The sequence below is a fragment of the Rhincodon typus genome, chromosome 36 (genome assembly GCF_021869965.1).
Source record: "Rhincodon typus isolate 14 chromosome 36, sRhiTyp1.1, whole genome shotgun sequence".
Classification (NCBI taxonomy): domain Eukaryota; kingdom Metazoa; phylum Chordata; class Chondrichthyes; order Orectolobiformes; family Rhincodontidae; genus Rhincodon; species Rhincodon typus.
In genome coordinates, this window is record NC_063367.1 from 16953517 (window position 1) to 16967773 (window position 14257).

Sequence of the window (14257 nt, forward strand, 5' to 3'; positions counted from 1 at the left end):
ATGCTGCTTGGCCTGCTGTGTTCATCCAGCCCTGCACCTTGTTGTCTCGGATTCTCCAGCATCTGCAGTTCCTACTATCTCTATTTGAGTGAAATCTGGGTTGCATATGCGCATCTTAGAGGGAACATTGGTTGTCTGCAGCCTGAGCACCAGCCTAAAATGCACTCCATACATGTTATATTCCTTAAGTAAGACCAGAATATCTCCAAATGTTTTCAATGTCAGTGTTTTAATGTAAATTCATCAAGAAATAGTGGAAGAATCTCTTTGCTTTTACAGCTGTATGCCATATATTGTATGGAGAACGTCTCGGCTTACTGCAGGGTCTCCATAATCCTGCATCACAAAAGTTCATCGACTCAGTTACAATGATGTTCAAATCCACATCCCCAATGCTTTATATTCCGCCCGGGCTTCTGAAATCAATCAAATCGAAGATCTGGCAAGATCACGTTGCTGCTTGGGATACCATTTTTGCACATGGTGAGAAAATCAGGACAAATGTCAATTAATGTGGAAATTAGTGGTGGTCCCAAGTGGACTCAATCGTTGAATTTCTATTTCCCATTACAACTTACTTATTTAATCTGGCTATTTCCAATTATAATTTTATTTTATTCTATCTGCTACATACTGGTTGTTGACTACCTCTTCAGCAAGAACGGCAGGACATTGTACGCTACAATGTGCTTTTCTTTTCCCATGTGTTTGTCAATTCTGTGCTTCTTCACTTCCTCCTTTCAGCATTTTAACCATTAATTTTCTTTTTAATCTTTCCGTTGATCTCAAAGTAAGCTTGGCAATTGAGGGAAAGTCACCTTCCAATGACAGTTGATTGCAATACAAAACTTGAACTCTGAAGCCTGAAGTTAGGCATTGAAAAATCAATGCATGCTTTCACAATGTTTAGTTGTGTTGAATCTCCATAATTGTTTTGCAAATTGCTGGTCATTTTATGTAGGACACTGTTGCTGGAACTTGGTCATCCCATTGGTTGAGAAATCAACAACTTACCAATGGTTATATAATCTTAAATTGATGAGGGAGGGAATTTTGAGACTTGGCCGAACATACAGTTGCCAGTGGCAGGTAATGAAAATTGGAGATAATCAATGGATCAGAGATGAAGGAAAGTGAAGATCTCAGAGAGTTGTGGTGCTCCAGTAAGTTACAGAGGTAGGAACAGGTGAAGCAATGAAAGTAATAGAAGACAAGGGTGATGGATAAACAGGACTTGGTGCAAGTTTTGAAATGGCAGAAGCGTGTCGTTTGAATTTCAAATGGAGGCAATGGGGATCCAGAGGTCAATTGAAGACAGGGAGCAGTACTAAAGTGAGCAGCACTTGGCGCAGAACCTTGAAATTAGAACCAGGCGATTCAAGAGTGAAATCAAGCACTTAATCTCACAAAGTATGGTGGTTATTTGGAACTGTCTTCCAATAAGGACTGGACGCCATTTCAATTTGAGCTTTCAGAAGTGAGGTCAGTAAATCTTTGTCAAATAAAGGTAAATGAATTATTTGCAGGAATACAATTATAGATATTTTCTAAACAATCTTACCAGAGTTGTTCTTACACATTTCTGGACCTGTGGAACTTAAACCCAGGCCTCCTGGTCCAGAATAGGATCGCTACCCATGCAACACAAAGGCCCAAGAATGCAGCACAGCCATGGAAACCCGTGATGTTGGCCAAAGCCCGTTAGCTCTCTTGTGATAGTTATGTGACATCTACCTCTGCTGTAAGTGCCTTTATGTTCAGTTATAGCTTAATGGCTTTTTAAGCCATTAAATATAAATGGCTTGTAACAAGGTGTCAGAGTGATGCAGTTGAAAAAATGTGTGGATTTTCAAGCCGATTTTTGAACCAGGTACTGTGTAAAAATATGAGTTGAATTCTCAGAGCTCTAAGAAAGCTAGCGACTGAAAGAAATAGCAAGGAAAAAGCACAAGAAAATCGAGTCTCCTGCTTTGGATTACTTGGCAAATCAAAATGCTTCTACATTTTCCACTTCCTGCCGTTGTGGAAATGAAAGTAGATATGAGACAGCATTGGATTTTCTTTTCTACTCAGTTAGAAATATTATGAAATAACAACAGAATGAATTAAAATGGAAGCTTATAAAAGTTGCAACCTTGCTGTTAGTGCTAGGAACAGAGGTCATTACAGCCTAGATCTTACGGACGAGCAGAAAAGCCACAGAGGAGGAGATGTTTCATGCTGTAAAGACACTTTGAACCCCATATTAGTGTTAATCATTCTACCACTAATGTACTCGTTCAATGCCAGAGCTCAAGGAGGGAAGGTGAGAGACTATTGATCAATATGTGACCACACTAATACAACTGAATCCTGAGAGTTTGGACAACTGAAAGCTGATCTCAGAGATAGCATTGTCTTAGGCATAAGAGATCCTGGAGAGCACATTTATTAAGAGAGGAGAAACTTACTGTCAAGAAAACTGTTGATATCTGCAAAAGTTCTAAACTTGTCAATCATCAGCTTGAGCACATTAATAGGAGAACAAACAAGGTTTTTCATTATGCTGAGAGACCTTCCAGACCAAGTGAGATCAACAGATTTGTAAAAAGGAAGAACGTTTTGCAGAAAAGGCAACAGAAAAATCAAGACCAGGTGGCCTGAATAAAAATCTGACTATCTCAGACTGGAATATTTTTAATGTCCCAGTTCAACAGCTCCCTATGGTTAGGAATTCTAGATTCACTCCTCTCTGAGGGATGAAATTCCTCCACATCTCTGTCTTAAATAGATGACTCCTCATTGTGAGATTATGCTCTCTGCTCATAGAGTCTCCCAAAGGGGAAACATTATCTCCACATCTGCCAAGCCTACTAAGCATTTTAAGTGTTTCGATAAAGTCACCTCTAATTCTTCTAAACCTCAATAAGTCCAAACTACTCAACCTCTCCTCATAGGAAAATCCCTCCATTTCTGGGAGCAACCTCATGCCAAGGGGATAAATTAAACTGAAAGCCCAGTGCAATGGGAAGAATGAAAACCTGGAGTTCCAGTTGGCAGATGATAAACAAAATCCATTTATTTCAGCAAGTTGGAAGCTTGGAGAAGTAACCCTAGCTGTGCCAGAAGTGCTTTGCATAAACAGCTTGTCCATTGACTACCAAACAGATGCTAGATGAGTTTAAAGCTGTTTTTACAAGTCTTGGATGTCTTCCGGGTGAATATTGTGTCAAAGCGAATGAGAGTGAAAGACTGATGTAGCATCTGCGAGGAGGGTTCCCATTACCTTCTCGTCCAACCTGAAAGCCAAGGTAGAACGGCTAGTAAAGAAGGCAGCAGTCAAGAATGTGACAACTCATATAGACTGGATGTGAAGCACAGTATCAATGAAAACCTGGAAAACTAAGAGTATGTGTAGATCCAGACAATTAGTAAAACTTAGAAGAGGTCTCGTTACTCAATTCCAACAGTTGAAGGAATCTTGCAGCAGCCTGCCAAGGCAAAGGTCTTCACTACTCTCGTTATAAAGGATGGGCAAAGGCAAGTGAAGCCTGATATAAAGAGCAGTTTTCTCATTGCTTTCTGTTTACTGTTCTGGAGAAATAGATGGTTGCATATTGCCACTTGGCATTTCCACAGCTCCAGAAGAGTATCAGTACAGGCAGCTTGAGGTAGCAAGGTCTGCAGCCATTAAAGAAGGCAGCTCACCGCCACCTTTGCAAACTAGGGACAGGCAATAAATACTGACCCAGCCAGTGACACCCTTGTCCCACAAGTGAATAAAAACAAGTCAGTGATAATTCCAGAGTAAAAGAGTTATTGTGGATGGTCTACTTGTCTATGGATGTGGAGATGCAATAGATGAAGCCATCACAAATCATGATCATAATCTAGTTCAACTGCTAGTGAGAGCTCACCAGGTGAGTCTGGAGCCGAATGAGAAAAGGAGGCAACTGTGGATCCTGAAGTCAAGTACATAGGTCACATACTGACAGCAAAAGAACTTTGCCCAGATCCTGCAAAGTGCTAGCTGTACCAGCGAGGCAGTTACCAACAGATGTAAAAACAAAGCGCTTGCTTAATTTGCTGTCAAAGTGGGAACCACAACACAAGTTCACTGCTAAGGATGTGCAGTGGTGGGACACAGAACAGGAAGCATCTTTCATGGTAACAAACACTACTGCTGACAATAGCAGGACTGAGGTACTGCAGTGTCAATAATGAAGTTACTTTACAGTGTGACACCAGTGAATCAAGACTCAGAGCAACACTTGTGCACCAGGACAGCTAGTTACATCTGTGTCCAGGGCGTTAAAACAAAGTGAGCAACACTGTGTTCAGATTGAGAAAGAACACCTGGCTATTGACTTTGCTTGTGAGCATTTTAATCAGTACCTGGTTTAAGAGAGAAAAAATGGTAGTCGAGTCTGCTATAAAGCACTTACACACATCTCCCTCAAATCATTTTGCCTGCTTCAGTGTGCCTGCATAGAATGTTACTTTGTTTGCAAAGATATCATCTGGATGTGAAATACAAGCAAAAGAAACATACATACATTGCAGACATGCTGTCAAGAGCTTCACTGCCTATGAAAGTTGAGGATGCTAAAACAGTGTGTGGAAAGAAAACTACAAAACAAGGTGCAATTCTCCAAGTGCTACAAAGAAGAAGTGATGAAAGGATAGCCTGAAAACAACACTTTATTGCCATAGGAGAATACTGGGCAAGCAGAGACTAACTGATAGCCCAAGATAGCATCTTGCATATAAGAAATTGAATCATTATCCCAGAGGAGTTGAGGAAAGAGATGCTAAGGTTCATTCATGCAAGGCACCAAAGAACTGAGTCCAATCTGAGGAAGGTCATAGAAGTGCTGCACTGAACCAACACGAGCAATGAAATGAAGGATCACTTCAGACTGTGCAGTGCTTGTCACAAATGCCAAGCTAAGGAGCCATGTATGACACACAACACCCCACAACACACTATGGATTAAGCTTGGAGTTGATCTCTTTATTCTTGCAGAAAATGACCATCTTGTCACTGTAGACTGCTAGTTTGATTAATGGGAGTTAAATCAGCTGAATTCAAGGACTACTGCTGAGACCATGGAATGCCTAAATGCACAATTCAGTCATTACAGCATTCCAAACATTGTGATGAGTGGCAGTATCACAAATGAAGAATCCAACTCTTTTATAAAGGATTTGGAAATTCAGCATCATACATTATCTCCACACTAGCCCCAAGTCAAATGAAAAGGCTGAGGCAACATTGAAAATTGCCAAAGGGATCATAGAGAAATTGAGTAAATTCAGCATAGAATTGCACCAAGGAATCCATGAGTGGAGAAGTGCACCTATTGAAGGCATAGAAAGTGGCGTAGTCGATAAACTAATATCATACTAATGTTGTACCCAAACTGTTCTTCCAATGGCAAAAATAACACTGAAGCCAGAAACATGAATGAGTGAAAAGATTGAGGTGAAACAGAAGAAAGCCACATTACACTTTGATAAAAGTGCCAAGTCATTGCCATAGCTGAGTATCGGAGGGCCAGTCAGAGTTTGAGCTATAGGGAGAGACTGAATAGGCTGGGGCTATTTCTCCTGGAGTGTCGGAGGCTGAGGGATTACCTTATAGAGGTTTATAAAATCATGTGGGGCACGAGTAGAGTGAATAACCAAGGTCTTTTTCCCAGGGTAGGGCAGTCCAAACCTACAGGGCAGAGGTTTAAGGTGAAAGGGGAAAGATTTAAAAGGGACCTGAGGGGCAACTTTTTCACACAGAGGGTGGTACATGTGTGGAATAAGCTGCCACAGGAAGTGGTGGTGGCTGGTACAATTACAACATTTAAAATGCATCTGGATGAGTATGTGAATAGGAAGGATTTAGAGGGATTTGGGCCAAATGCTGGCAAATGAAAGTAGATTTACCTAGGATATCTGGTTGGCATGGACAAGTTGGACTGAAGGGTCTGTTTCCATGCTGTACATCTCTATGACTCAATGACCTTGAGTGTACTTGATGGCTTTGTCATAGTCATGTGACCTCTAACTCTGCTGTAAGTGCTTCTATGTGCATCCTATAGGAGCTATTAAAGAGAAGCTTGAAACAGATAATCATTTGTTTGAAGTTTGGGAGAAGTTTGAAGGGCAAAATGGGTATAAATTGGCAGGACAAAATAATTATGATTTTCAAGACATTACATGCTTCAGAATGGTCAAAAACAGTAGGACACCATATTATAGTCACAGAAGATGGCATTGTTTTAAAGACTTGGGTTGGGAGGTGAAAAACACAATTGGAGAGATTAAGAAAGAAAATTCCAAGAAATCTGACCATGGGATTTGACAGTATTTTTAAGAACTGAAATAATAGGTAGGTGAAGTTATGATTGTACTTCGCCAGAATAGAAAAGGGTCTTTTTTCCGAGGAGGTGTGATGGTGATGGTTTTAAACGAAAACGGTACAAGTACCTGAAGAGGTATGACCATTTATACTGTTAACTAGCTTGAGGGCACCAAAAAAAATTGGATCGTTAGGAATTTGATGTGAATACAGTCAGTGGAGCAGGAAATTGTGTGATGGACAAGAACCAAGTTGACAGGGGAAAAAAAAGCAAAATGCAGATTCAGGGTAAGACAGGCATGTGGTTTGGTTTGATCATAAAGAGAAAGCTGGCATTAGGGTGGATGAATGTGGCACAGTTACAGTTGCGTAAATGCTGGGTCCACTGCTTTTTGTCATTTATATAAATGATTTGGGTGTGAACATAGGAGATATGGCTAGTAAGTTTGCAGATGACAACAAAATTGGAGTGCACAGTGAAGAAGGTTACTTCAGAGTACATAAGGATCTTGATCAGATGGTGAAATGGGCTAAGGAGTGGCAGATGGAGTTTAATTTAGGTAAATGTGAGGTGCTGCATTTTGGAAAGGCAAATCAGGGCAGGAATCATACACTTAATGGTAAAGTCCTGGGGAGTGTTGCTGAACAAAGAGACCTTGGAGTGTAGGTTCATAGTTTCTTGAAAGTGGAGCCCCAGGTAGACAGAATAGTGAAGAAAGCACTTGGTATACTGGGCTTTGTTGGTCAGTGCACTGAGTATAGGAGTTGGGAGATCATGTTGCAGCTGTACAGGACATTGGTTAGGCCACTTTTGAAACACGGCGTCTAATTCTGGTCTCCCTGCTATAGGAAGGATGTTGTGAAACCTGAAAGGGTTTGGAAAAGATTTACAAGTATGTCGCCAGGGTGGCAGGGTTTGAACTATAGGGAGAGGCTGAGTAGACTGGGGCTATTTCCCCTGGAGCATCGGAGGCTGAGGGGTGATCTTATCAAGGTTTACAAAATCATTCAGGCATGGATAGGGTGATAGCCAAAGTCTTTTCCCAGGGTAGGGGAGTCCAAAACTAGAGGGCATAGGTTTAAGGTGAGTGGGGAAAGATTTAAAAGGGACCTAAGGGGCAACTTTCTCACGCAGAGGGTGGTGCATGTATGGAATGAGCTGCCACAGGAAGTGATGGAGGCTGGTACAATTACAACATTTAAAAGGCATCTGATGGGAACATGAATAGGAAGAGTTTGGAGGGATATGGGCCAAATACTGGCAAATGGGACTAGATTTATTTGGGATGTCTAATCAGCATGGGTGAGTTGGATCAAAGAGTCGGTTTCTGTGCTGTACAGCTCTATGACTCCAACCGTTTCAATTATGTGACAAATGAGTTCATGAGCTCCTCATACTTGGCGATGAAGTTCGAAGAAGTGGTAGAGAGACGTTTAAGAAGATAGTCAGTTATGAAGAAAAGGTGCTTTGGATTATCTTTGCTCTCAAACTTGATTCTTTAGTAGTGAGTGATTTTAATAGAGAAGCGTGAGATGTATTAGCTCTTGATGTGGTCAAGTTTCTGGTCATTGAGAGCTAAACCATTGTGCGCCAGATGTACTCAAATCTGCCACCCTCATGTTTGTAGGAGTGAAAATGGGACTACAGCAGGAAGACTTCACATGTCACACACAATATCTAAGCCAAAACTTAGGCTTCTTTACGGAAACCTGCTCCAAGATGTCTAGCAGTGTTTCTGTATACTGAAAGTCACCCAGGTTTTAGGTGATTTCTCTTTGTTTTCTCTTTAATTCTCGCATGTTTTCTCTCTATCTCTCAAGAAATGTCTGTCTGAAAATCACCACTTCCAGGCAATCAACAATGTACCAAATTGTTAATTTTGGTTTGAACAAATGCTAAAACCACTTATGGTGGGATACAAGAATTTTTTTCAATAGAGCTGAGTAGCTAATTAAAGACAGAAGAAATTATACAGAATGCTGCACAAGGAATGTGGCATAATTATGAGAAGTGTATTAAATATGATTAGCGTTAGTTTGTTTGCCAGTCATTGTTAAAATTCCTGTCTACCGATGAAATACTTGTGCTTTAATAAATACTTTCTACCTTCATTTGTAGCTAATACCTGTATACAAAGAACATACAAGCAGTTCCACCTGGGATCCAAAAATGAGAAAGAATATTCTGGAGTTCTAGCAGATCTACTGCTGCAAGGCCTGCTGCCCCTAGATGACATCAAAGCTAGCATTACAGAGCTTATGGCAGGTGGAGTTGACACAGTAAGAGAAAATTGTTTTCTTACCTGACAGTGAGGCTAATGCTTGGTGGGGTGAGATGAAGAGGAATGGGAGGAGGCTTGTGTAATCATAAATGCCAGCTAGATGCATTGGGCCAAATGGCCTCAAACTGTGCTGTACACTCTATAGGTTGAATTTCCTCACTGGCTCTGACAAATGAAGAATGTGCAGACCCCGACTGCAGTGGTATTTGTGACATCACCCACCAGTGTGATCTTCCTAAAGGCTGCCAGTGAACAGGCCACCTCCAGCAACTCTGTCCAATTCATTAAATCACAGAATCCTTATAGTGTGGAAGAGGCTATTCAGCCCATTGAGTTCATACTGACCCTCCAAACAGCATCCCTCTCAGACCCAATGCCCCATCCTACCCCTGTATCCCTGCATTTCACATGGCTAATCCACCTAACCTACACATCCCTGGACACTATGGGGAATTTCCCATAGCTAATTTGCCTAACCTGCACATCTTTGGACTGTGGGAGGAAACCAGAGCACCCGGAGGAAACCTACACAGACATGGGGACAATGTGCAAACTCCACACAGTCAGTCACCCAAGGATGGAATTGAACCTGGATCCCAGGCACTGTGAGGCAGCAGTGCTAACCACTGAGTCACCATGCTACTACTAGGGACATTAATTTGGCTGAGCAGACAGAAGACTAATCAGAGCATCCAAAGCTGTGGCTGGCTGCCTTTCCAGGAGAGGGAACCTCAAGAGTTGAGGTGCCCTTTGAAGACATCTACAATTGTTAGCAAATGGTCAGAACTGCCCCTTTACCTGATTACATGCAACTGCGATTGTGGCCCATGGATCCCCTCAGTTCCAGGAAGGTGGTAGGTTGGGGTTTGGGGAGATAGGGGTGTGGAATTGAAGTGAAGGCATCAATTGTTTAAGTTTGGGTAGGATGACCCTGATGGCCAGGGAGTCCAGAACCGGGGTCACAGTTTAAGAGTATAGGGTAGGCCATTGAGGACTGAGATGAGAAGAATTTTCTTCACTTGGAGAGTGGTGAGCCTGTGGAATTCACTACCACAGAAAGCAGTTGAGGCCAAAACATTGAGTGTTCTCAAGAAGAAGAAAGATATATTTCTTAGGGATAAAGGTATCAAAAGATATGCAGAGAAAGTGGAAACAGGGTACTGAGTTAGATGATACGCCATGATGAAGTTGAATGGTGGAACAGACTCGAAGGGCCGAATGGCCTACTCTCTCTCCTATATTCTAGGTTTCCAGCCTGCTACTGGGAAACTGCATCCAGGAAAAGGCAGTGCTTTGACCTCAATGGGGAGTCCATCTGCCACTGAAAAAAATACCACCTGCCTCAAAAATTAGCCCTCAAGTGGGCATTTAAAATTCGTCTTAGCTAGCCAGCTGCCACTGCCAAGTGGGCCACCAGTGCCAGTCAGAATCTATCAAGATTGCTCAGAATTTGGAACACCATCAGGCAGTTGCGTGGATCCGAGATCCTCTAACTTTGCTCCCAGTCTCGCCTCCAAATCCATCTCAGGGAAAATTCTGCACTTGGTAGCAGGAAAGGAAGAGGAGAACATGCACCCACAGGCATGAAACAAATGTCAATTATATTAAAGCAAAATATTGTGGCTGCTAAAACACCTGAAATGCAAACAGAAAATACTGAGAATCATCAGCTGGTCAGATGAAAGTATTATCAGCATTTTATGTCAATAATACAACTGACATTATTTAGCATTTAGATTTCTGAGTGACATAGAACAATTTTCTTTTGCTTGCAGTCATATGAATTACTAACTTTACAAATTGGAAAGACACAATACTTATGATTTTCAATACTTAACCGAAACCTCAAGTAGATTAGCAAAAAGTGTTCCTTTAAATTTAGCCTGGGCAACGTGTGCAAGACACTATACTTTCTGCATCATCTCAAAGTCTGTAGAGCTGCCATGGCATTGGGAATGATTTAGAAAGCAGTCAAAATATGATAAGAAAAAAACAAAAACACAGAAACTATGAAAGACTCTGAGTGAAAACCAAGAAGGAATTGTGAAAGAGAAAACAAAGTCAGAAGTCCAGTCAATTAATAAATGAATGCAAGAGACAGTATACATATCACCTTCAACATGTGTATTTTACATGATACAGTACAGTATTCACAAAGAAAGCAACTGATGTATTTGCACTGGAAGGCAGAATCTCTTAGTTAAGTTCCAACTAAAGTTATCAGTTGCAAATTTGATAACCTTGTCCTTGATGTTTATTTGGCACAAATGGGAAATGGTCCAGCTTGTGGCTTTTCTGAAAACTGCAGATGAGAGTGTTTTGGTAAATGGAGCTAATTGCAGCATTTTCTCTGAATGGTTGGACCTTATGAGGGAATGTGTGACTTTAAAGTGTAACTGTTTATTAATTTGAATGAAAAGCTGTGCATTGGATAATCCCAATTCAATTACAATACTAGATCTTGCTGGAGAACATGGCATGTCCCATACTTAGATCTTTTCCCTCACTATTCAACCTGAAAAGATGTACAGTGACATTGTGATAGAAGTCTGAGCTGAAAACAGGACAGCAAGACTTTCAGCACCAAACTATCTTTGACCAATAGGAGATTAAGGAATAGAGATTTAAGGATAGAGAAGGAGTAGGTGAATTAGTCATATCAGATACAGAAAGAGTAGGGCAATGGATGTTGTCTATAAGAACTTTATTAAAGGGGCGGCACAGTGGCTCAGTGGCTCGCACTGCTACCTCACAGCGCCAGGGACCCGGGTTCAATTCCACCCTCAGACGACTGTCTGCGTGGAGTTTGCACATTCTCCCCATGTCTGCATGGGTTTCCTCCAGGTGCTCTGGTCCAAAGATGTGCAGGTTAGGGTGGATTGGTCGTGCTAAATTGCCCGTAGTATTCAGGGATGTGTAGCTTAGGTTGGTTATAAGGGTCTGGGTGGGATGTTCCAAGGGTCAGTGTGGACTTGTTGGGCCAAAGGGCCTGTTTCCACACTGTAGGGATTCTATTTTATAAAAGAGAAATATAGAGTGGAATTTATTCCAGGTGCTGAGGATCTTCCTGACTCAAGAGTCACTGAAAGCCTTATGCCAAATCTGTTGGGAAGGCCCAACTTTCTAAGTGCCTATTCAACAGTTGAGTGGCCACCACAAGGCCTTCCCGAGAATTAAGGACCCTGAGGATGAAAGTCCAATCAGATCATAGATCATAGAACCCCTACAGCGTGGAAACAAGCCCTTCAGCCCAACAATTCCACACTGGCCCTCAGAGCATTCTTCTTTCGTAGGATACTGGAGGAGGCTAGAGAGGAGATTTCTGAGGCCTTGAAAGAGATCTTCACACCTTCCTTAGCCACAAGTTAGACCCCAGAAGATTGCCAAAATAGCTAATGTTGTTCATTTGTTTAAAGAAGGGAAACATGGATAACCCAAGAAATTACAAACCAGTCAGCCTTATATCTGGGGTAGGGAAATTATGGAAGAAGTTTCTTAGAGACAGGATCTACTCTCATTTGGAGAAGAATGTATTTATTAGAGATAGTCAGCGTGGCTTTATGCAGGGGAGATTTTGTCTCACAAACTCGATTGAGTTTTTTAAGGCAGTAACAAAAATGATTGATGAGAGTAGAGCAATGGATGTTGTTTATAAGAACTTTAGTAAAGGGGCGGCACGGTGGCTCAGTGGTTAGCACTGCTGCCTCACAGCACCAGGGACCTGGGTTCGATGCTGGTATTGTTCATTGCAGGCGGTGCCACTTGCAACTGTGGCAGCTATGGACCATCCACCCACCAAAGGCCTGTGTCAACCTGGGGATTAAGGCTAAAGGACAGCATGGGGTCACAACATGGAAGTTATTGGGGGGGGCGGCATGGGAAAGGGCAGGGAGGCAGCTTTCAGCACCCACTCCATCTCCTTTATCCCAATGTTGGGTCTTTCAATCAGGTACAGAGTACATTTGAATAAGGGACATCCCTCCCCCCAGACAATTACCCTCCCATCTTCCCAGCCCAGGAGCCCACAACAGATTTGTTTTTTAGCCTTCTCACATGTTGACACCCCAGTCTGTCACTGGGTTGAATGCCAGTCATGGCAGGAGTAAGCCCATATGTGCCCCAAATAGAGTTTGGTTTGATTTGATTTACTATTATCATATGTACTGAGGTAGAGTGAAAAGTATAGCATGCTAACCAGACAAATCTTACCTTACGTAAGTACATCAGGGTAATACAAATTAGTCCCACATTATGCTCTTTCCCCACGCCTTTAAATTTCCTTCCTTTTCAGGAAGGATATCATTAAACTGGAGAGGGTTCAGAAAAGATGTACCAGGATGTTGCCTGGAATGGAGGGTTTGAGTTATAAAAATAGGCTGGATAGTTTGGGACTTTTTTTTACTGTAGAGTAGGGGGTTGAGATGTGACCTTATAGAGGTTTATTAAAATTGTGATGAACATTGATAAGGTGAATAGCAAGCATCTTTTCCCTGGGGTGGGGGAGTTCAAAACTAGGGGCAAATTTTTACGGTGAGAGGAGAATTATTTAAAAAGGACATGAGGGGCATTTTTTCCACACAGAGAATGGCTCGTGTGTGGAATGAACTGCCAGAGGAAGTGATGATGCAGGTACAGTTACAACAATTAAAAGACATTTGGATAAGTACATGAATAGGAAAAATTTAGAACAAGAACAAAGAACAAAGAAAATTACAGCACAGGAACAGACCCTTCAGCCCTCCAAGCCTGCGCCGATCCAGATCCTATATCTAAACCTGTCGCCTATTTTCCAAGGATCTGTATCCCTCTACTCCCTGCCCATTCATGTATCTGTCTAGATACATCTTAAATGACGCTATTGTGCCCGCCTCTACCACCTCCACTGGCAACGTGTTCCAGGCAACCACCACCTTCTGCGTAAATATCTCCCTTAAACTTTTCCCCTCTCACCTTGAAATCGTGACCCCTAGTAATTGAGTCCCCCACTCTGGGAAAAAGCTTCTTGCTATCCACCCTGTCTCTACCTCTCATAATTTTGTAGACCTCGATCAGATCCCCCCTCAACCTCCGTCTTTCTAATGTAAATAATCCTAATCTACTCAACCTGTCTTCATAGCTAGCGCCCTCCATACCAGGCAACATCCTGGTGAACCTCCTCTGCGCCCTCTCCAAAGCATCCACATCCTTTTGGTAATGTGGCGACCAGAACTGTATGCAGTATTCCACATGCGGTCGAACCAAAGTCCTATACAACTGTAACATGACCTGCCAACTCTTGTGCTCAATACCCCGTCCGATGAATGAAAACATGTCGTATGCCTTCTTGATCACTCTATCGACCTGCATTGCCACCTTCAGGGTACAGTGGACCCGAACACCCAGATCTCTCTGTGCAACAATTTTCCCCAGTGCTTTTCCATTTATCGTATAGTTCGCTCTTGAATTGGATCTTCCAAAATGCATCACTTCGCATTTGCATGGATTGAACTCCATCTGCCATTTCTTCGCCCAACTCTCCAATTTATCTATATTCTGCTGCATTCTCCGACAGTCCCCTTCCTATCTGCTACTCCACCAATCTTAGTGTCATCTGCAAACTTGCTAATCAGACCATCTATACCTTCCTCCAGATCATTTATGTATA

The 14257-nt window shown here is 42.1% G+C and overlaps 2 protein-coding genes across 4 annotated transcripts in view; both read left to right on the forward strand.

Annotated features, from left to right (window-relative positions):
• LOC109929142 (dual oxidase 2-like) overlaps positions 1-14257 on the forward strand; it is a 702670-nt gene that overhangs the window by 260041 nt on the left and 428372 nt on the right. The window lies entirely within an intron of this gene.
• LOC109921387 (cholesterol side-chain cleavage enzyme, mitochondrial) overlaps positions 1-14257 on the forward strand; it is a 33479-nt gene that overhangs the window by 9768 nt on the left and 9454 nt on the right. For both annotated transcript variants that reach the window (XM_048617218.1, XM_048617220.1), the window contains exons 4-5: positions 280-483; positions 8451-8611. In XM_048617218.1, the coding sequence (XP_048473175.1) occupies positions 280-483; positions 8451-8611 (365 nt within the window). The remainder of the gene's footprint in view (positions 1-279; positions 484-8450; positions 8612-14257) is intronic.